This window comes from Aphelocoma coerulescens, chromosome 1, assembly GCF_041296385.1.
Source record: "Aphelocoma coerulescens isolate FSJ_1873_10779 chromosome 1, UR_Acoe_1.0, whole genome shotgun sequence".
NCBI classification, from domain to species: Eukaryota; Metazoa; Chordata; class Aves; order Passeriformes; family Corvidae; genus Aphelocoma; species Aphelocoma coerulescens.
The window spans coordinates 33,676,860-33,699,264 of NC_091013.1; the positions used below are offsets into that span (position 1 = coordinate 33,676,860).

The 22,405-nt window shown below is 36.8% G+C and overlaps 1 protein-coding gene across 3 annotated transcripts in view; it reads right to left on the reverse strand.

Moving 5' to 3' along the window:
• Positions 1-22,405, reverse strand: part of HERC2 (HECT and RLD domain containing E3 ubiquitin protein ligase 2) — a 114,862-nt gene that overhangs the window by 11,893 nt on the left and 80,564 nt on the right. For all 3 annotated transcript variants that reach the window (XM_069006311.1, XM_069006295.1, XM_069006302.1), the window contains exons 62-85: positions 22,089-22,170; positions 21,834-22,005; positions 19,724-19,868; positions 19,018-19,243; positions 18,124-18,295; positions 17,400-17,586; positions 16,509-16,649; positions 16,168-16,359; positions 14,740-14,893; positions 13,938-14,045; positions 12,202-12,333; positions 11,532-11,690; positions 11,322-11,440; positions 10,818-10,943; positions 9,766-9,921; positions 9,522-9,637; positions 9,201-9,399; positions 7,874-8,088; positions 6,879-7,056; positions 5,060-5,221; positions 3,883-3,974; positions 2,870-3,009; positions 1,644-1,831; positions 785-982 (exon numbers count right to left, since the gene is read on the reverse strand). In XM_069006311.1, the coding sequence (XP_068862412.1) occupies positions 785-982; positions 1,644-1,831; positions 2,870-3,009; positions 3,883-3,974; positions 5,060-5,221; positions 6,879-7,056; positions 7,874-8,088; positions 9,201-9,399; positions 9,522-9,637; positions 9,766-9,921; positions 10,818-10,943; positions 11,322-11,440; positions 11,532-11,690; positions 12,202-12,333; positions 13,938-14,045; positions 14,740-14,893; positions 16,168-16,359; positions 16,509-16,649; positions 17,400-17,586; positions 18,124-18,295; positions 19,018-19,243; positions 19,724-19,868; positions 21,834-22,005; positions 22,089-22,170 (3,759 nt within the window). The remainder of the gene's footprint in view (positions 1-784; positions 983-1,643; positions 1,832-2,869; positions 3,010-3,882; positions 3,975-5,059; positions 5,222-6,878; positions 7,057-7,873; positions 8,089-9,200; positions 9,400-9,521; positions 9,638-9,765; positions 9,922-10,817; positions 10,944-11,321; positions 11,441-11,531; positions 11,691-12,201; positions 12,334-13,937; positions 14,046-14,739; positions 14,894-16,167; positions 16,360-16,508; positions 16,650-17,399; positions 17,587-18,123; positions 18,296-19,017; positions 19,244-19,723; positions 19,869-21,833; positions 22,006-22,088; positions 22,171-22,405) is intronic.

The window sequence follows — 22,405 nt, forward strand, 5'->3', positions numbered from 1 at the left end:
GACCCTGAGACAACAGATACTAAGAAGTCTAGTTACAGGCCATGTGTCTTAGTTAAGGACACAGAACAGCCCTTAACCAATTCTCTTTTCAAAGATATCTCCCAGCAGATTTTGTCAGTTTGTATAATGCTTTTTTTTTCAGTTAGACAAATTACTATGACAGTGAGAAAATTCAGACCCCAAACCGATGATTATACAGAAGGCAAATCATGTTTTTATTGCTTATCATATTTGAAGTTTTGAATAAGTGTTGCAGCTTTGAAGCATTACAATTATCTACATTTTCTCATGACTGACTTGACTTAACTATAAAAATCCCCTTTCTTTACCACTTGAGACTGAACTCCTAGGTATTCTATTTTCCTTTTTAGCTCAGTCTAAAACAAGCTTGTAACTCCACAGAGCTTTCCATCTGCTAGTATATCACCTGACCTTGGTAGCTGAAATACAAACAGGTATGAATTGGTCATTGTCTCCTATCTTACATTTTTTCCAGGATAACATTTACTGAATACTCTAGAAGAATTCAGCTATACTACAAACCAAAGATTTACAGTGTAAAGTTATTTTTGAGATCAACACAAAAAAGCACTATGATGAAGAACTGAGAAAAACACTGTAGAAAAACACACAAAGAAGTTTGCATCATCAGAATGCAAATATCTGATACACAGCTTACAGAACAAATTGAGACATGCAGCTCTTTTTTCCCCAGAAACAACTTAAACAGTACTTCTCTGTTATGGTTACAAATCTCTCCCTTAGAAACATTCTGATAAAGTACCTTTCCCTGTGATATCAGAATTCCCCGTAATGTGTCAAACCCAACTGAGGGTCCTTGGCCAGTTTCATCAAGTCTTCCTTCAAGATCAAACATCGGAATGCAAGGGCAGAAGAGTTCTGAAATGTGATGCAGGAGCAGAAGCCTGTTTCTTAACGAAATGATGGGAATTTCCTGCAGATGATTGTACTCCATAGGAACCTAGGATAAGGCAATGATATCCAAATGTAACTTAGAATTATTATATACTTTATTTTATTCAACAGAGCAACAATCTTTAGATTTGTAGGGAAACTTGTATTAGAAATGCAGATATTTGCTTATTCACACTGTCAAAACTTTGTATGTGGAGTTCAGTTGTTTACAAAAGATACTAATAGTATCCATCTAAACGGAACCAAGTATTGCACGATGGCTAGAATACAAGTGCTGTTCTGTATTTTACAATTTATCCATAAACAAATACATTTTACATCTTGTCATCACTACTTCCAGGAATAGCTGAAATGCAGAATATTCAAAAAACAAGTCTTCCCAATATAAAGCAAGCAACTAAGAACTCCCTTGGAAGGCATAACATTTCCACAGCTGCAAGGCAGGATGAAATTCCTGCCAATTTTCAAACTGAGTTACTGTTTCACATTTGGATTAAACACTGAATGAAGAGGCTTTTTCAGCTCAGAAAAACGGAATCTTTAGGAAATACAGAAGTAAAACAAAGTAACTTGAACTTCAAACTTGAAGTCAAACTAAAGCACTGAGCCTATGCAGGGATTTGGAAAGGAAATACATCTACTGAAAAGTCAGCAATAACCACACTAAGTATGTTTAACATCTCAATTCAATAAGCCAAAAATATTACCTGTGTAGGGAGCTTGCCAGCATTAGCAGGTTTACTGGTTGACCAAGCTAAAGTATGTGCTGAGCCACAGGCTACTCGGTTGATCTTCTTACCCTGAAGTGCTGCAACCAGGCGTGGTCTTTGGATGGCATTAGTTGTTCCATCTCCAAGCTGCCCTTCATCATTATCTCCCCATGTATACACTTCCCCTAAACCAATAAAAATAATTTTTTATCCTGAAGCTAATATACAAGCTTTTTGCCTTTTTAAATTTTTATTAGCAATTATTGAAGCAGATAAAGTCTTGGGCTGTAAGATTTCTAGGACTGACGGCCATCCTGAAATCCACTATCTAGTGCAGATAAATCTTGATTGACATAGTTAGGTCCACAGACTCTACAGAGCAGCTAGCATAAGATGCATTTCTTTCCTCATAGTTTGTGTAACTGAAAATTTCTGTTCCAGAATAGAAGATGGTAGAGCAGAAAAGTAACAGAACATCAGGAACAGCCTGTATTTGATAGCTTCATAGCAAAAGTAAAGCCAATATGAAAAAATAAAAATTTAAAAGGCTTAATATTTTGTATGAGACAAAAATCCTATAATAAGCTGTATTACTAGAGGAGATATTAAAATAGGTGCTTGCTGTTGCAAGATAATTGGGAAATACTTCTAAAGTAACAATGTTGTTCCTGAACATTCATTTTCTGCAGCTATAATTCATTACTCACATTCATTTTCTGCAGCTGTATTTCACTAGCACCTATAAAACACTCTGTTATGGTGCAAACTTGTTATTTGTGGGACTGAGTCTGCTACAAAGAATATTCACTATCTCAACCTCTTATGTAAGAAGCAATATTGTTTGTTCAGTGCTTCATTTAGCAAGTTAAACACTTCAACAAACTCACAAGACCCCGCAAAAAAAGAAAAGCCAAATCCGTTCAATGCTACTGCTTGACCATTCTGTAATTACCTTTAGAGCTCTATATTTTTCTTTGATCATCAGTGCTTATGCAACTTGAATTCTTTAATTTTTATTAATTTAGTTCTATGTTATCACTCTAAATTAATTTCATGCTTGCTGCTCAAAAACTATGCAACATTTGCAGACAAAATATAACCATGCACACAGAGAACCAGTGTTTTTAGCAAGGACAACCTACCAACAGTTAACTAAAAGATAAAGTTTCAATTTTTTTTCAAATTCAGTGCTAAGAACTAAGTAAATTATTTTATTTTTATACCATCTTCAGTGCAGCAAACACAGTGCAAAGAGCCCGTAGCAATTGCAATAACTTTCTTTCCTTGAAGTCCCTGCACTTGTCGTGGTCTTCTAACATGGTCATCAGATCCATGGCCTAAGCGGTGATAATCTCCCTTGCCCCTGCACAGAGAAATAAACATTTAAAAACTGTGTTTTAACTGTGGAAAAAATATAATGATAGGCTATGTCTGACATTTCACCTGTAGATGTACTTATAAAGTCCAATACCAAAAAAACTGTCCAAACATTCAACATTAATCATCCCTACTTTCTATGGATGTGATTCTGCTGACTCAGTACAGATTCTTACACCTCCAATACAATACTTAATCTGTGTAGCTCCTTTTACCACTTTTCCAGGGTGTGGTCTTATCTTTCACTCTTAAAGGAGTCAAGTATTAGAAGCATTCATCTGCAGAAACAGTGTATTTACTGATCTCAAAGACTGGAACTTCATACAGTTTAAGGACACCAAAATGTCATACAAACAAGGTAGCTGAGGGAAGTTGGGAAGGTATTTTGCTAAGTCTTTTTAAACATTTCAGTTTAGTAGTTTAAACTACAAAATTTGGAATGGTGTAAGGAAGATTAAAACAATGAATTCTAAAATCAAATTCCCAGACCACAGCCACCACAAGCTAGACACAATTTTGATAATACATGAGAATGTTACTTATGCTATCACCTTCCACCCTGCATGACACTTCATGCTTATAATTCTACTGACCTCCTTAAAAGTTCTGCATCTTGCAGTGGTCAATGTCTGGAATGACAACCCTGTGCTTAGGTTTCCAAGACAAAACACTTGGATTTTTCATTCATGGCACCAGAAAATGTTCCCCAAAGTGGTAGATTTTATTACTAATCAAGACAGAGAAACTCAAAAAACTTTTGAAAGAGAAGATCAAAACAGTGAAAGAAGTGTATCACTGATACTTGTTACAGACAAGGTGACATCTAACGCTGTCGAAATAACTAATACAGAATACTTACCATGTATATACAGCTCCAGATTTGGTAAGGGCCACAGAAAATTGTGATCCACATTCTACTTTAACCACTCCAAGGCCTGTGAGGGAATCAATCTAGAAAAATAAAATCAAATGAAAATTAAATGAGTTAATTAAGGAGACTATAGACTGAACTGCCTGAAGTAAAATATAACGCTAGTGTATTTCTATATGTGTATTTACAAATTAAGATGTTTATGTAGGTAATTTAGAAGAATTCCACTCCTTTAATCTTTCTACCATTTACTGCTTAAACACTAAGAAGGAGCTCAAATTTCACAAACTGTTGAAGGTCACCTCTAGTACATTTTGCCCATAGTTACTCTGCAATTGCCCTGAATAGAAACAATAAGGTTTTGTCTACAAACACTCATCCTTAGTTTGTATGACATGGATGTGATTCTGCTGACACAATAAAAGTATTTCTATCTCCAGACTCTTCCTATTTATTCTGTGTAGGACCTTATGCTGCTTTACAATCAGTCCTATGGGACTCAGTGATGAAATATAAACAAACTATTTTCACAGTGTGTTACATCATGCTGGAAACATTCGGAAACAGAACGGGGATACCTGTATCCAAGTAATTAAGTGCGTTTCTGGATTTACGATCTACAATCCACTGTGCATAGGTATACACAGTGATAGACATTTCTCAAACACAGGCAACATTCATCTTCGTAACAAATGTTGCAATTCAAATTTAATGGCTACATGGATTTCATATGTAACGTGAAAAAATTCCAAGTCAACCATGCATTCATAGAAAGGGTTGAATATAAAGAAAGATTGCTTTCCAATTAATTGATACCCCTTTCTGGAATGACCTTATGACTATTGTAAACTTATTAACACAAAGAAACATGAAGATTTCTTGGCAAAACCTAATGTTTTGACAGGAACCAAAACTAAAACGAGAAATATTGTTTAAACCAGGAATGTTTTTCAGAAAAAAAAAAACCCTTCAAGGTCAACTTTAACAGCCAGCACAAAACTTAAAGACTTGTTATTGTAGCCTACAAAGTTCATTCTTAAGAACCGCCAGAAGAATCCTGATGTCCCAGGATGGGTGAAAGTTTGCACACATTGACAAATCTGTCTTCAGCATTCTCCACCAACATCATGGTTTCTAAAGAAATGAGAAAGTTACACAGAAATACCTTCATTGGTACTTTACAGCCATCACTGCCTCCTCTCCCAAGTTTTCCATAATCTCCATCACCCCAGGACCAGACTGTATCATCATCAGTGAGGCACAGTGTCTGTGCATCCCCGCTGCCACAGGCGATATCAATCACACGGTAACCCTGGAGAGCTTCCACCTGGAATGAAATCACCCATTTTTGTTCACCATAAAAGACTCAGCCATTTCGTTTCACAAAAGATGACAAACTCAGCTTGGAGAGGTCAACTACGAGTCTGAAACAGCACAGGAGCAAGGAAATAAAGGCACCTGTAAGAGCTTTTCTCTTTTCAAACCAGCAAATGAAAACCAACTATGTATTTTAAATACAGGACTTATTTTTTTTAATTGGTGAACTAGTTAAATTTTTTTGCCTCAGTGTCAGGGAAACAGTACAAAACATCTAAGGTTACTGAAGACTATATTCTGTTGAAATAATTTCGGGCTCTCTGGGCCTGTACTGAATACAGTAAGGGGAAAAAAGTGTCTTATTTTCAAATAGTCTTTTACTAGTTTACAATTTTTGAGCACTTGCATCACAAGCTGAATTTAGTCCACGTCTTTTGAAATGATGCCATCTAGTGATGAAGCATGGGATTTGGAATGACAAAGTAAAAGGTTGGTGACCCACATATATCATGTCCTTTCCTATCCTTGCCACTACTTGAAACACATTCTAGGTGGCATAACCCATCATCCAAAGCAGCACAAAACTTCACATATTTCAATTCATCTATAGTTATCTATTTTCATACACACACAGAATACACAGGGTGGGGAAAGGAAAGGTGGGCCGACCTTGGTTTTTGGGGGGGGTCAGGGGAACGAGAACATCTGGATACAGGTATTAAGGTCCCAAAGGGGACTAAGATGCATGATACCTCATCTCACGGATTGAAACACTGGAAAAAGTTAATGTTTGTAACAACAGAAATAGATACACAGAGCTATGAATAAAACTAACAAACTAACATTTGGTTTGATACAACCAATGAAATCTTGGCCTTTGCTGTATTTTCAGCAAGTGAATGCAGGAAGCAAAATGAACTTTCATTTCAAAGGCAGGGCAGTTTTCTCAATACCATTACTTTAACTAAAATCCCTTAAAGAGTCTAGTTCACAGGAGTACAACAGTCTGAATTACAACTGTCAACTATTAGTATTGGCAGTCTTCCTACTTTCCACACTGCCCAAGTTCTCAGACTTACCAGTTAAGAATCAAATGAAAACAGCTACCTTCTTAATCAAAACTTGCTTAACGTTCCTTAGCAAATAGCAATTAAATACTTCATAATTACTTTGGTTAAATTCTTATTAACTTAGTGCATACTTCAGTAACGTCTCAGTATTCAGTTGTGAGAATTAAGAGCATCATTACTGTGTCAGGAGAAAAAAAGCCGTTTACAAGTGACTCAGCAGCTATCACTGTAAACACTGTTATATTTCCCAAGAAGTAAATAATGAGGAAACCCAGAAAACAACGAGCTCATTTGTTACTTTCAGTGCAAACTACTCCTGTGAACAGGTAGAATTTCCTTACTCAGGGGTGGGGTGTTTGATTTGGGGGTTTTCTTTAAATCTCTAAAATAAATTCCTTATAAGCTGTTTGGTGACCACTAACGAAGTTTTGCAGCTCCTCTTTCATTTTATCCTTTCAGTCATGGGAGCTTGTTCATTTCTTACAAATACATGCCACTGTTTTGCCCTTTCATTCTTTGTATGCAGAAAGGCATAAAGTTATAAATCAGAAGATATGAACTGGACAAAGACTGTTGAGTGCTCCAAAGGTTTCTTACCAGTTTAGGTTTTAGTTGGTCCTCACTATCTCCATGCCCAAGGCGTCCGTATCTTCCCTTTCCCCACGTGAAAAGGTCTCCTGCAGCTGTAATGCAAGCACTGTGGGCTCCCCCAGCAGCAATGTCAACCACTTCTATGCCTCTCAGAGACTCAATCACACGAGGGCGATCACAAGGGCTGAAATGAAAATGTCTGTCTAGACAAACTTTTGGGATAGACCGTTCACATTCACCAGTATATGGAGAGAAGCTCTTAAAATGAGAATGAGGACACCTAAAATCACTGAGTATTTGTTTTATTCCAGTTTAATACCCTAAAGATTTAATTTTAACTAGAAAAATTCATTCAGACCATTTAACTAGAAAAATATTTCATTCAGAAATATAGAGACAGAGGCCTATAAAAGCAGTAAGTATTTTACCACGTTATATTACAGAACTCCAGGTAAACTGAAACTACAAAGCCACTTTTACTAAAATCTAGTGAAAACTAAGCATTTAGCCTGGAATAATCAATCCAATTTAAGACACATTACCAAAATTTCTAAAATGTACTAGTATAAAACATATAAATTTGCCCCCATGAACTTAAGCATTCTTCTTATTTGGATCAGAACATTATCGTCTCTAACACAATAGAACTTCTCTCTTAATGTGGGCAACAGTGCATATGAAAATCAGAAGGACAATAGCAGTTTTTTTTCTCAAAAGTATCTGAAAGTTCCACATACCTACGAGACAGATCCTAAAGTAAAGCCATGAACTTTAGCATCCACAGATATGTTAGAAGACAATATCAAATACAGAAATCAGATAAACTGCTTAGCTGAAAAATATGATGAGGTTCTCCAATTTTAAAATGTACGTTTCCACATCACTGCTTTCTGCTGACTTGTGCATATAGGGAGTACTCATAGAGCACTCTTAATATATAGCAACTGTGGTAAGTATCCATTTAGAGTTTTTTTTAAATAACATTTCAAAGTGATACTTGCCTTCGGTTTCCATGACCAAGTTTGCCATCTTCGGCTTCACCCCAAGAATAAACTTCTCCCTCAAAAGACAATGCCAAACAGTGCTTTCCTCCTGAGTTCACTGCAACTTTCTTTATGAACACATGTTGAATGGATTCCAGTAAAGTTGGAGTAGAAACTGACTCCGTTCCTCCAATTCCAAGCCTACCACCTGCTCCATATCCAGTGGCATACAGCTTTGAAGTAAAGAATAAAATTTAGTTTTGTTTGCCTCATGCAGAACATTCCCTAGAAATGAATTCTAAAGAATTCTTTATTCTTGGAAAATAAAGAAGTATTTTGAAATATTTCACCTAAAAACTTTGGGAAAATGCAGCTACATTCAAGTCAATAAGAACTCCCACTGATATAATGGATTTAGTTTGAAATACTAAAGCTTATTTTGTAAAACTATCAAGAGACCACAGCTTTGCTTGATAGCATTACAAAATCATCTATGACCTGTAGCTCTCCTTCCAAGCAGCGTTATTATAGTTTTCCATCTTCTGTAGAATATACACACCTAAACACAGTTGTTTCTTTCCTTCCATCCCCTAAATACAGTTTTAATTACTGATTTTCATTCGTTTTGTCTCTCTGAATAATTTCTTTCAACAGAATGATGTCAAGAAATGTCATTAATCTGCCCTTTACCCTTCTGTGAATTATTAACAAGGATAATACTGACCCCAAGGAATCATTACAGTACCTCACTAGATGAATGTAACTGTTACATAAAGCTCTAGCTAAAATTCTCCATTACGTCCTTAACAGCTGCCCTCTGTATAAAAATAAAAACTTCGAATTCACGAACTGATGTTTTTCTCCTATACCTTACACTAAACTTCTGCGTTAAGATTCCTTTTCACTCAGGATTTGAGCACCTGGAAATGAGATCCTGCAATATCTAACTTACATTAAACCAACTGTGAACAATCTCAGATTATACCTCTCCCTCGTCAGCAAGAAATAATCACCCCTGTTTTAGGGAACTCCGCAAGCATGCTGCTTGTACCCAACTTTGACAAAATCGGATCACATTTTTGAACTGAGAACTAAAATATGTTTCTTGTTTCAGCCATTTAATGCTATAGTATGCTGCACTCCTAGAAGGTACTGGTGGAGTTGGTACAGTTCAGATTCTTAAAGAAAGAAAGTTACTAACTACCAACAACAACAATAATAATAATAACAATAATAATAATAAACCTGTGCTATACACATTACTTTTCATTTAGCCAAACCCACTCTGACTGAGGGTGAAATATTTCAAGGGAATGAAACAAGCAATCATTTGTTGCATCCTTACTTTCCCATCAGCAGTCACTGCAAACAGAGTCTGTTCACCACCAATTAACTGCACTGGTCTGAGGGTGGCTAGAGCTTCACATGGAGTTGGGACTTTGACTTTTGCTCCTTCAATTCCACCAAGTTGTCCTCTGTGATTATGACCCCAACCATAAATAGTTCCACTGCCTCCAGCTGAAAGTGTCCAATCATCAGGTCGTCTGCAGAAAATGCAAGACAAGCAAAATTTTAAAAGAGCTTTTTAAAAGTCTCAAAAAATACAGTTTATCATTGTACAACAAAGCATCACAAGACCAAACCAGTAACAGTTGAAAGAAATTACCTATTCATCCACTGGACAAGCTGCTCATCCTGTTCTCTCTTAAAGATGTCATGGCACTCGTGAAGAACATCCATATTTTCATTATCTGCCATTAATTCTCGGATTTTCTTTGCCACCTGTGAAATATTTTGCATTAAACAACATTATTCAAATTACCGATTACGCCTATCACAGTTGGAATAAAATAATTCAAACTCAGAACTTTCACATGTTCCATTAACCATTTAAAGTACTCCTGCAGTACCTCATCAAGGAAAAGGCGAGGTAATGGTGTCCTTTTATCAAGAGCCACAGCAACCCTGGATGCCATGCAGTACCTCCTGAACCAGGCCCATTTGTGTGTCTCTGCACAGCAAGGGAGAGTGTCCAACTCCAGATCACAAGCCAGAGCCACAAGCACCTGCAGACAATCAAAACAACATTTTAGAGAGGTATCCAAAATATGCAATAAAAATCAGTATGCATTTGGTATAGATGAACAGCACATAAGCTAGTAGGGCCTGAACAGAGTCTCAAAGACAAGTAAAGTCACTAAGAGCCATCCATCTTCATTACCCTCATGGATGGGGTAACATCAAGTGTACCCACACTATTTCACACGGTTAGGTATCTAATTTCCTCTTTCAATCCAGAAATTTTCATAACCTCCCTGTGAAAAACATTCCTAGATTAATTAACTTTTCCATATCAAATCACATATGCTTAACTTTTTACCTTCCATTTCTGTCTCCTTTCTACAATTCAATGAATTTTCAATTGATTTTCAATTTGACTCAATTTCAAATCAATGTTTCAGATGAATATTGTAAACAACAGATTACTTCCTCCTCCTATAAACTTTTAAGATCTTCTGTTAAGATAGGTATGCCCTCTTAGTTTCACTTTTATACTATGCAGGAGGCTTTTTCAGCCTTTTATTCTTCTTGCTCTTCTTCAGACTTCCTCAGTTTGTTTATTTTTATTTTGAAGTATAGGCTCCATTTAAGACATTGTCATTGTCAACTGGATGTAAATAAAACCTTCAGAGTACTGAAATAACTAAATAGAAATATATAACACTCCTATTACGACAGCTCAAAATCACTTATCAAAAGGCGTGCTTACAAGATGTTTTTCTGAGCTTCTCTGCCTAGCCAGGTACTCTTTATTTTTCATTTGTGTATTTGATTCTCCTTTTAGAAGCAGTATTCTGGTTTTGTCAGTAAATGTTACTGATATAGGACTAAGTGAACTTTGCACATCTCAAAAAATCCCAGAGCTATTATAATGTATTCTTTACTGATGGCACTGCATTACCTTAAAGAAAGGGCTGTGGAGCAATTGCTTGCCACCTCTCACAATGGGGTCTTCATAGTCAAACTGTCGCTGCAAAGCTTCTGGAAGACCTTTAACCAAAGCAGCTAAAGCACTCCCTGTGAAACTCTAGAAACACCACACAACCATAAAGTTAGTCATAGTGCATGCACTACAGGAAGTACATTATTTAGAAGACTTTGACAAACACTAATAACTTCCCAAACTACAGCTGGCTGCATGAAGTACCATTTCCATCCACTTCTTAAAACAAAATTATTTCTACCACTTTTTTGGCAATTCCAAAAGCACATCCATTCCTTCTTGGAATTAGACATTTTTTTTTATTCTAAACTGGAGTACCTTTACTGACTTGCAGACCTATGCAAGAAGACTATTCATTTGCCTATGTCCTATTTTGCACTAACACAAAAGAAGTTGTACATCAGGGCTAGCACTTTAATCTTAACGTGAAAAATGTGAAGAGGAGCATCCCTGCCTTCTTACCAAAGCCCGTGTTTCTCCCTCATTATCCCCTAGGATCCGGTTGATGTTAATGGACTGGCCAAACTCCGTGGTGAGCAGTTTCCGTAGTCTCTGCAAAGCCCACATTCTGTGGCCAGCAGCTAAGGAAAAATAAGCACACAAAGAACGTCATTACTTAAAACAATCATTGTAACTTCAAAAAAACAAACCTAATTTTAAGACTATACTCACCTAAGGCACTCAGTTGAGCACAGGCTGCAAGAGAAGCTGCCAAGCGAGGAACTATGCTCCTGTTAGAAGCAAAATTTAAGCGAAAATCCAACAAACACGTAACCAAATCCATTGAGGGACATGAAAGAATGCAACGATCTGAGAGAAGGTCTTTAGGGCCTGCAAGAAACAAAAAGCAACAACAAAAAAAAAGCTGGGGAAGGCTTGTCCTTGAACTAAAATAAGAACAGAACATAGGCAGGATTTTGCTGGCCAAACACAGCACTCTAGAGTGCTAGTCTGCATCTGAGTTATCTATTCTACTTCCCTGTGAAGAGACTTGGAAGAAAAATGCACTTTCATGACTTAATTCATGTAATTTTAAAACAGATGCATTTTAAAAAATAAGGGCATTTCAGATGACTTGTGTCCCAGAAATATCTTCTCTTCATTGATGAAGAGGCAAATTAGAGTGATTACAAAATATTTTTCTCTCTTCTCTATGTACAAGTGCACCTCTCAGGACTTAGCTGCAAAGGTTTCCTAAGTACAAATGAAAATGTTTTCTTAGTATAAATGTGAATGAACTGTTGAACTTTGGCACGTAAATACCATGAAATAAGTGCAGTGTAAAAAGCTAACAATAAAACCTACTCTTACCCTCCTGTAAATGATGAATGTGATACCTTACCTGCAGCTGGCATGATAGGGTAAACTGTGAATCGCCATCCCCATCCATTCACAGACCCATCACTGATGAACTTCCACTTTAACTCATCCCCTGGAATTCGCAATTCACTAGACCAGTCTGACCACTCACGACCTGTTACAGTAGGCAAGACAAACACATTCAGCTCTTCTGCCTGAGCCAAATGCTAGCCACTCATCAACAGCAATTGGTTAAAGATGATAAATGTGGGGAAACACAAAAGGTGGAAAGGATTTTAGGTGTGAGAAATAAAAGCAGGCCTCAGAAAATAAAGCAAAGGATTTAGAATTCAGCTTTGCCTGTGAAAAACTAGAAGATGATACAGTTATGCAGCACCAAGGACATTAAAACAATGGTTAGGGTTTCTAGGTTTGGCCTAGATAGATTTTGGAGTTGCAAAAAATATTAGCTTAGCAAGATAGATAAGTTTAAGCCTTATAATGGGATATTGTGTATTGTTATGTCAAGGCATAACAATCCAGTACTGTATTCAACAGTTGTACATGTGCTGTTTATGAATTGGTTAAGACAGCTGTTTGTAACTTCTAGAAGCACGCTGATTGGCTAAAAAGCTTTTAAGAGTGCTTTGCAAACAGGAAGTTTTTGGGTGTCTCAGACGCGGGAGCCCGGTCCCACCTCTTGTGAGACTGATGCCGAAATAAAATAATAAAAGGCTCCTGGAACGCTTGTCTGGGCTCCCTGTCCCGTTTATCGGAGATCACCAACAATAAACATCACACAAAGGCATTCAAGAAAAAAAGCTATGTAAAGCACATGAACATAAATGTAAAGATGTTATATTAAGTCTTAAAAAGTTCAGTTAGCACTGCTAGCAGATAGCCTTACTACTTTCAGTACCACATTCAGGAGGCTACTATGAGAGCTTACTAAAATCCATTGTCCTATTTTCAAATTAGCTTTCATATTACAAAAAATATGTAATAATCTATACATTAAATTAGGCTTTACAGCTTCCAACCAGGAACCAACCAGGAAATATCTCAGTAATGAAACATGTTTGGGGAAAAGTGGGTCAACATTAAAAGCCCACATCACAACTGCACAGGCAGTAACTACTGAGACCCTCGCACATGATGTAGTGTATGGGTAAGTTCAAAATAAAATTTGATGTGCTTAAAAATATTCCTCCAAAACCTCCTACAAATTAATATTGCTTAAAGATTAAAACAGAGATGTCAAGATTAAAGGTGTGAAGAATTCACGTAGTATCACATACAAAGACCAAAGCAGGAAACAGAAAGAAAGAGCACCAAGCTATTATTTTGGACATTTGACAGCAGAAGAACATTTGTCTTGACTGTATGAAAGCTGAAATTTCTCTAAGTACTACCTGAAAAAGGAAAAAGCTAGCAAAATAAGTATTCTTTTCCAATTTTTTAGAATACACTTTGATTATATAGAAATTCATACATGTTGGCAGGGGTGCTAAACACTGAATTTTACTGAATCTTTGGAAGAACTGGACAACCTAACATTCACTTCCCAGAGATTCTCTACATCCAAAGACACAAAATCAATCTTTGCATCTAGATCCTACAAACTTCTTAGTTTAAAAGACAGTATCAATTAACACAGGTTTTCCTCTTTTTAACTGGCATATCCCTAACAAGAAGTCAGTCAGAGGCAGTGGCACATTTCATTCAGCATTTAAGAGTAAATCACACAAGACACTTTTGAAAAGCACCGTTTCTCCGAACCTGATCGGACGGACACAATCCTGTTGACGCCATCCATTATGGTGAGTGGATCGTGACGCCGCTCCGTAGAACACTGGCGGTCAAACTCTACCCTCAGTCCCTCAGCACCTGAACAGCAACAAAGAGTTCACACATTTCTACAGAGCAATCAATACCTCAGACAAATGCAGTACTTCAGAAATCCACATGAAATCAAACACAGTTGTTTGGAAGCCATAGCGCTCATTAATAAAAATAACTTCTTTTGATTTGATGACATTATTTGCCTGTAATTTCTTCTCACTGTACAGCTTAAATCACAGCAAACTTGTGTGAGTAGGGGCTAGCAGACAAAAGACCATAGCAGAACATTCAAAACTAAAGTTTCAAAAGACAAAAAAATGCCTATTTACAGTTAAGGCAAATAGCTCTTTGTAACTTTTGGTAAGTACTAGGTAACTTACTGAACAAAGCACTAATGAAGCATTAAAACAAAGAAGTATTTCCCTTGCTCAAGACTAGAATATGAGTGTTCAATTACTAAACCTGAAAAAGACTCAGTCCTTCTCAGCTTCATAACTGAATGGAAAACAGCAATGGAACTGGAATCACACCCAGTGAGCCCAGAAATGCACATTGTACAGAAGAGAGATTTTCATCAGCATGTAAGAAATCAGCTTCAAGAAATACTTTTCTATAGCAACATGACACATAATATGGCTTTAAAAGTTCAAACCATATTTTTATTAGTTAAGGAACAATTTAATGCAGGCAGGCTTAAAAATAATTGAATCTTAGCAACATAACTCTAAGAATTCTGTACCTGGTATTTTAACTGTGCCACTAGAAGATGTATCATCAGTATATGGATGGCTGCTCTCTACCACAACTGGTTGTGAAGAGAGGCGACCACTTTGTGAATCAGTTGCTACATCTTCTAGTTCAGTAACACAAAGCTCCAACAACATATCAGCAACCTAAGAAAAGAAAAATACACAATTTACAAACTCTATGTTTGATTAGTCCAAGAAATCTAAGTAAACTACCATTCTTCCCAAATTTAAAATAAGTAACTTCTTTTAGGAAATCTGATTCATAAACCATCATATTAATTAAAAAATACTCTTTTTGGTAGTGTTAGAGCTAGAAAAACTCCTAGAACTAAAAGCCAAAAATCTTCACTTTTCAGTAAGTAAATGACAACACAAATAATTGTTTTCCCTTGCAGAAAAAGCAAACTATTAAATCTAAGATGCAGAGCATATACAAGCATAGAAAGGTATAAATATTTAACCAGTATGTAATATTGCAAAACGCTGTTTAGGGAGGAAATGCCAAAAGTATTAATTTTAAAAGAGTTTCTAATAAAAATTCTGTCTCCAAAACACAAAATCCCCACACAAACCCAAAGTTGTTCAGCTACTCACTACTAATGCTAAAAAAAACAGAATTAATGTATAAGTGCACATATAGCATGTACCTAAATTGACTGGGAAAACTCAAGCCCAACATAAATATACACAGCTAATCACTGCAAATTGGGCAGAGGGAGTAACAGTTTCAGAAATCTTAAAAGCAATGCATCATTACTCATTAGAAAAACTACTATTTGAAAGGTAAAGCTACAAGAATGTTTAACAGTTTTCAGCTCGTTACTGTACACAGATATTCTATAAATAATTTATGATTTGTCACATTCTGTCAGCTATGGAAAAAGAACCCCATACCCATGGCTACTTTGTAAAAAGTTAGAAACTTCAATGCATTAAATGTAAATTTTAACAGTTCAGAAGAATTATTATATCATTAAGAATACAATATACTAACAGCATTTTGAGCTAGCAATAATAACTGCATCATTTTGAAAAATAAACTCAGATGCAAAACAACCCCATCACAGAAGTTTTTAAACTAACATTATATAGATCAAGGAAATAGAGCTTGGTTAATTCAGCTTCATTCCAATAACCACTGACACTTGGTCAATACACAAATACATTCTATCTTAATGTCTAATTGCAGCATGAAAAATTGAGAAATCCGTCTGTTACTGACACCCATAGCACATACGTATATTCGCGTAATATTTCCATTAAAATGGTTAAAGCTCACATGCATTTAAGTTCAACTCAAATTTTCAAGCGTAACAGGTTTCTCAGGATTCTGAACTGCAGTTCCAATACAAGAAAGCATTCCAGCAAGCTAGTAAGAAAAAGGACACAGTTAAAATGCAACAGAAACAAAACCTGACCTGTGGGTAAGCTGTGCCCATGCCAGACAGCACAGCTGAGAGAACATCTCTTCCCTTTTCGCCCGCTCGGTTGGACACCGCAAGCTTTAGCAGGTCAACCATGACTCGTGTGTCATCTGGTACCAGGAGACTTGTAAACTCATCCAAGTACTGTGGTTCTGGGCCAGATACCTTACTCTGGCTTTCAACATCCTACAAAACAAACAATAGCCTCTGTCTTTGAACTGATTTTTAAAATGTAGTCATTTACAGAATAACTTTTAAAGCACAAAAACCAGAAAAACTGCTATATAAAAGCATGGTAAGGACTTAAGTTTTAAGAAAAGCATTGATAGCATTACTTCTTTGGTTTTTGTCATGGTTTCTGCAATAATACTGGCAGCTCCAGGGTCATCTGTGACTGGAATGAAAGGACGGGAAGAGGCAGCAGCAGCTGAGGGAGTTACAGCAGACGGTGTCACAGCATCTTCTGAAGGAACAACCTAGCCAGAACAAATAATACCTAATGAAATCTTCAACAAGACACTGTAAAATCTTTAAGAGTTTAGCTATTTATTACAAGGGCTTGTGTTTGAAGACAGCAGCAATTTAAAATCAGCCATAAGTTCAAAACCAACAGATCCACTGTCTGTATTTTTAGCTTCTATTTTATGTTCCTAGTGCGGGTGAAACAGCCAACACTCCCTTCAATGCCAGCTACTACAAAAACATACAATAAAACATCAGTGCCTGCAGAAAAGTCTACAAAATAGAAGGCAAACCCTGACAATACATATCAAGGTCACAGTTTATAAAGGCAAAAGACCTCTGCAGTAGCAAGCCTTTTCTTTTTTCTGCTTTTGTTAGCAGTTGGGAATCAACATAGTAGAACTGCATTCAGGGTCTCATGTCTACATCAGTTGATCTAAGTTTACAACTAAATTTCATTAAATAATGGTCAAATATTCTGCTATTCTTGACTTTTTTTAGTACCACTCCTGTAAAATGAATTCCATATCTCTAAAATATTACTAGAAATAATCATGATTGCATTTAAATGACACAGTACTTTCTGAAAGTTCAAAACTGATCTCACAATAAAATTTTAGTTTTTTCAAATCTGACATGCAGAGAACCTAGTCCTGAAATTAGAGCATGAAGGAATTTTTTATTCTCTGCTACTATCAGACTAATTGAGGTATTTGTCAGCTTGACAGTTATAAAGTAATGAAAAAAATTATGTGACACTTTACCTCCCCTCTCCTGTCCTGCCATGGGTTTGGGCTCAGCCTCTCCTCAATATCTCCTACAAGCACACACTCATCTCCATTTGCAGGGCTTCCTGCAGAAGTAGCATCTGACGGGGGGGCTGGCGATGAAGAGGGACATTCTACTGGTGCAATCATACTTGCAGGCATCAATGCTCCAACAACTGCATCCCTGAAATCATTTTGGATGGATTAACACAAACCTAATTGTACTCCTCTGTTGAACTTGAAAAATTGTATTAGCTTGTCTTAATGAAGTTTCCAAGCTCTAGAATTTAGTGGGTAGTTCATTGTTATTCTCCTTTGGGCCTGATGCTTCAATATTTAACATGAGTTTCTCTTTATAAATTTTAGTACAAATACTCTGTTCTCTACTAACAACGATGGTATGGCAAAGTTTTATTGTTCTTTCCACTCTGCCCTGTACTGCTTCTTCCAGACCATCCATCATGATTTTCTTACACTGCTTCTACATTATTTACTTGAGCATTTCTAAATGAACAATTTTTTCCCCAGGCAATGGAAACTTTTGTAAACATAACAACATAAAGCTAACATTGACATCAAAAGAAAATTTTAATGCAGCTTAGGCCCATCCTGAGGAGTCCAAACTTGTTAAACAATTTATACCTGACTCAAGAGTCCCCTAATAGATGGTAAGCTATGTCATCTTTTGCTCTGCAACAGACAAGAATGTTTCCATGCCTACCTGGCATACATGATTTGCAATGCAATCAGTATATGAGACAGTGCCTGCTGTTTGGCAACATTCCCATCAAGCGACAGGAGAATCTTAGCAAGGGAAGGGCGATTCGGCTTGGAACTGTTTGCCCCACTGATTTTGTTACTGGCAGCAGAAGAATCTGCATCGGAAGGAACACCTAACAAGAGGTGGGGGGAAAGAGAAGGCAAGCATGTTTTAATGGTATAATACATAAAAGGAAATAATTTATTTAATTTCTCGTTAAATCAGAAGAGGTGACTGTGAAACTAATTCTACAGTTGATTCTTAAACTGCAGTGCCTACAGTTACAATATTAAAGTTCATACTGAGGCTTTCCAACACGGGCTTTCATAAAATAGTATTTGATCTTGTTACTTACTTATGAGGATTAAGGTAATACAGATAGAAATATTTTAGTGATCAGCACCTAAAACAAGTTTTACTTACACAAACATTCTGAAATAACACGAATATTTATTAGGTACACATTGCCTTGGTCATGAAAAAGCTTAATTAGCAAGATATTTGATGCTTTTATATTCAACACAAAACACTGCTGTTTTAATTCCTTAATTCTTAAGTCACTTACCTTAGAAACAAGAGGTAATGTGTGAAAAGATTAATACTAGTGTAGCATTCATCTATCATTACCTCCATAAAGTCCTTGGGGTGTTTGAGAAAGCATGTTGCATTTTAATTTAAAAGTTCCACTTTTATTAAGAGTTTTGATTGTTTTTTTTTTTTTCCCAGAGATGTATTTTGTTGTTTTGTGATTTTTTTTTAAAACCATTTTCTTTTGCACTCGTCTATTAAACCACACACAAAACAAACACTCCAATGGCAGTAAAGGAAAAACAATGTAAGGCAACAAATACCAACCAAGATAAGAAGCACCTAAAGGGTCCCTCGCTGTCTGGAAAAGGACTGGTTCATGAACAGATGGTGTAGCTACATCCACCGTTGTCCATGCTACACTGTGGGAAGAGCCACAAGCAACCCGAGTGATTTTCTGGCCTTCTAAGCCCTGGACAAGAGTGGGTTTTCTATTGACTGTAGTAGTTCCATTGCCTTGTTGCCCATGGTCATTGTCACCCCAAGCATAAACCTGCCAGGAAGAATTTCCACATATTACTTAGCTTCACTGCTTATCTCATTTAAATGCTTTCTTAAAAATTCCTAAAAAAAATGTTAGTGATTTGTGCTAGTAATCTAGGACACTTTCGACAACCTACTGTCGTGACATTCCCTCGCTTCATTAAATATTGCAGGCATTATCATACATTAAAAGAAAAAAAAAAATCAAAGCAGCACTTTATCAGATGATTCATAAATTATTGCCAAATCATAACTGATCAGTTGATTCATAAAACACTCAATGTTCACGGTGAACAGTAAGTTAGAAGAATGAATTGCCTAGTAATTACACTGGAGAGCTGAAACAATATTATGATAACACTGCAATATTATGGTAACACTGCAAAAACAATATGATGATAACACTGTCCAGAATACTATTCCAGAGCAAGAAGCAGGATTCCTTTCTGCATCAAGGAAAGAGGGGAAAGGAGGGTGATGCACAACATACCTGTCCAGTGTCAGTCACTGCCAGACAGTGGAGTGCTCCCACAGCCACGTGCACAATCTTTTTACCTCTCAGTCCTTCCACAACCTGCGGCTTTCGTACGTGCACGTCTGTGCCATGGCCTAGCCTGAAGTAGTCGCCCTTACCCCTGCAACAGACAGTAAATGTAACATTCAAAACAACTGTACTGTTTTCACATTCCTCTTCAGTGCAGCTTCCCAGCTGAGTACACTTCATACACAATCACTGCCTGAAACACATACAGCAACTAGCAAATGCTTCAAAACTGAATAACAATGGCGTAAGAATGAGGATAACTGCAGTTTCATTACACCAGAGCTTCTCACCTCAAGAGAGAAGAGCACGATCATGACTAATTTTTGAATGCAAAGCAACTGGTATTACAATTAATGTCCTCTGCTGCGGAAACATTGCAATTGTAAATGCTTACAAAATTCACGTTTTGATAAGACCTGGGCAGATTTATACTACTGAGGATAAACCTAACAAAAACAGAACCTTTAACAAGTCTGCTCCCATGAAAAAAATACAGAGGGAACTAAAAATGTTTTCAGAATTGAGTTTTTTCACATTGTTGGGTGCCTCAGTATAGATTCTCAAGTCTCCACAATTTAAATTCTTCAAAAATTGTTACACACAAACTGCACTAAAAAATAGCATACACAAGAGTAATGTAAACACCTTAAAATGCCTCCACCAAGAATGCCAGTAAAGAAGAAAAAAACCTTGATATTTCTTCCAGTATGTTTTTAGTAACCACTCACTCAGTTCTTCTGCTCACCAACAATTTTTCTCAAGAAAGGTTATATCATACTGGAGAGAAACATGATATAGAGTACTGCTACCTACCTAAAGTTATAACCCAGAAGTCATTATTTTTTTTCTCAAACCATTACAAATTCAAGAAGAATAAAAGTTTAGAAGCAACTCAGCCATCCCCAGCTGAAACAGACCCAAAAAAATCTCCTTGTAGACCTGCAATGTCATGAAATAGCTGTAGATTTTTGTCTAGCTGTAACATTGTTAAGGAAAACTAAGGCAAAGAAGGAATAATCAAGAATGAGTTCTTAAAAAAAAAAAAAAACAACTGTCAAATTCCCTTTCCTCTTGCTCCTTTTGTCTCTACAAAAAAAAAAAAAAAAAAAAAAAAAAAAAAAAAAAAAAAAGAGGAGGGAGGGCAAGAAAGAAATACGGTTTCCAAGGGCAACTCTGAAAACAGCATCTCTGTTAAAAACTTTTCTTCCCTTTAACAATAGCAGTAACCTACAAAAATGAAAGTTTTGTGTATTTCTCTTCATATTATTCAGCAACTGCTGACAACAGAACAAAAATGACTGGTTTAAGCCTACTTAGCTTTGATATACATCAAATGGGACACAGTCTTATACAAGAATGGGGTAAGACCTTGAACTGGGTTAGTGCTCTGAAGTTGACCTGCCATGCAGTAAGCTCTCAGATTTTACAAAAAGATTTATAAATTCAAAAAGCCAGATTTGTGTTCAAAACAAAGCAGAAGCAAGCAGGCAAATAGAAGAAAAATAAAACCATATCTCAGTAACTCTCAAGGATCATCTCATACCAATTCCTGCTCCAAGGCATCATTACTGACAACTCAGTGGCCTTCTGAGCAGCAACAAGCTGCTGTTGTGTTCCTGCCTCCCCAAGGAAATTTCTTCCATCTGCTCTGAACTTCAGCTTACTTCCTCACTCTCCTGCATCCTTACTCTCTCAAGTCTCTGCTTTATGCATAGGCTACATAGTCCAAGCTATGGTTATCAGGTCCTTTTTTTCCTCACTCTACTCCAAAGTCTTGAATTAACATTCTTTTAATGTTTCATGGCACCCAAAAGAGGGAATGATCTCCCCTTTTCTCCACTAATTCCATAGGAGCCAGGCATTCTAACAGAGTACAACAAACTAGGAATCATGCTACAAGACACAGTGTTAGAGTAATTGAATGGATGCAGCTCATCTGGAAGAGCTGTCAATTTAAGAGATAAAGCACACAGATAAGGCACGGAGTCCAACAGTACTAAATACAGCACATAGTTAGCAAGTGCTTTGTTAATACTTCCTGGCAAGTGTAACATACCATGTCCATACCACTCCTGACTTGGTCAGTGCCAACGAGAACTGTGCACCACACTCAATCTGACAAACGCCTTGGCCATTCAGTCTCTCAATGTTCTGAGGAATGTTGCATCCTTCACTTCCTCCTCGGCCCAGTTTTCCAAAATCACCATCACCCCAAGAAAACACCAAACCTAACAAACATCAAATTGCAGGTCAAACAATGATCACAGTATTCCCATGTGCATAAAAAGTTTCTGAAACAATACGCTCCCACCTTCATCTGTCAAAGCAAGAGTCTGAGCATCTCTGCTTCCGCACGCAACCTGAATGACTCGGTGGCCAAGGAGCACTTTAACCTACAAAACAGATGGAGTAAGTAAGAAGTTTTCAAAGAAATTGTTTTAAAAGCTTACTAACATTTCCAAGGTCTTATGACTCATCTTGGTCACTGTGCCCAGTCTGAGCAAAAAAACTATCGAGCCATGCTCAGAATCCAACATCGCCACATTGTAGCTTCCAGCCATGTATCAAAGTAGATGCAGGACATGAATGCTGAAAGCAGCACTAGCCATTTTACATCACTTCCCAAGA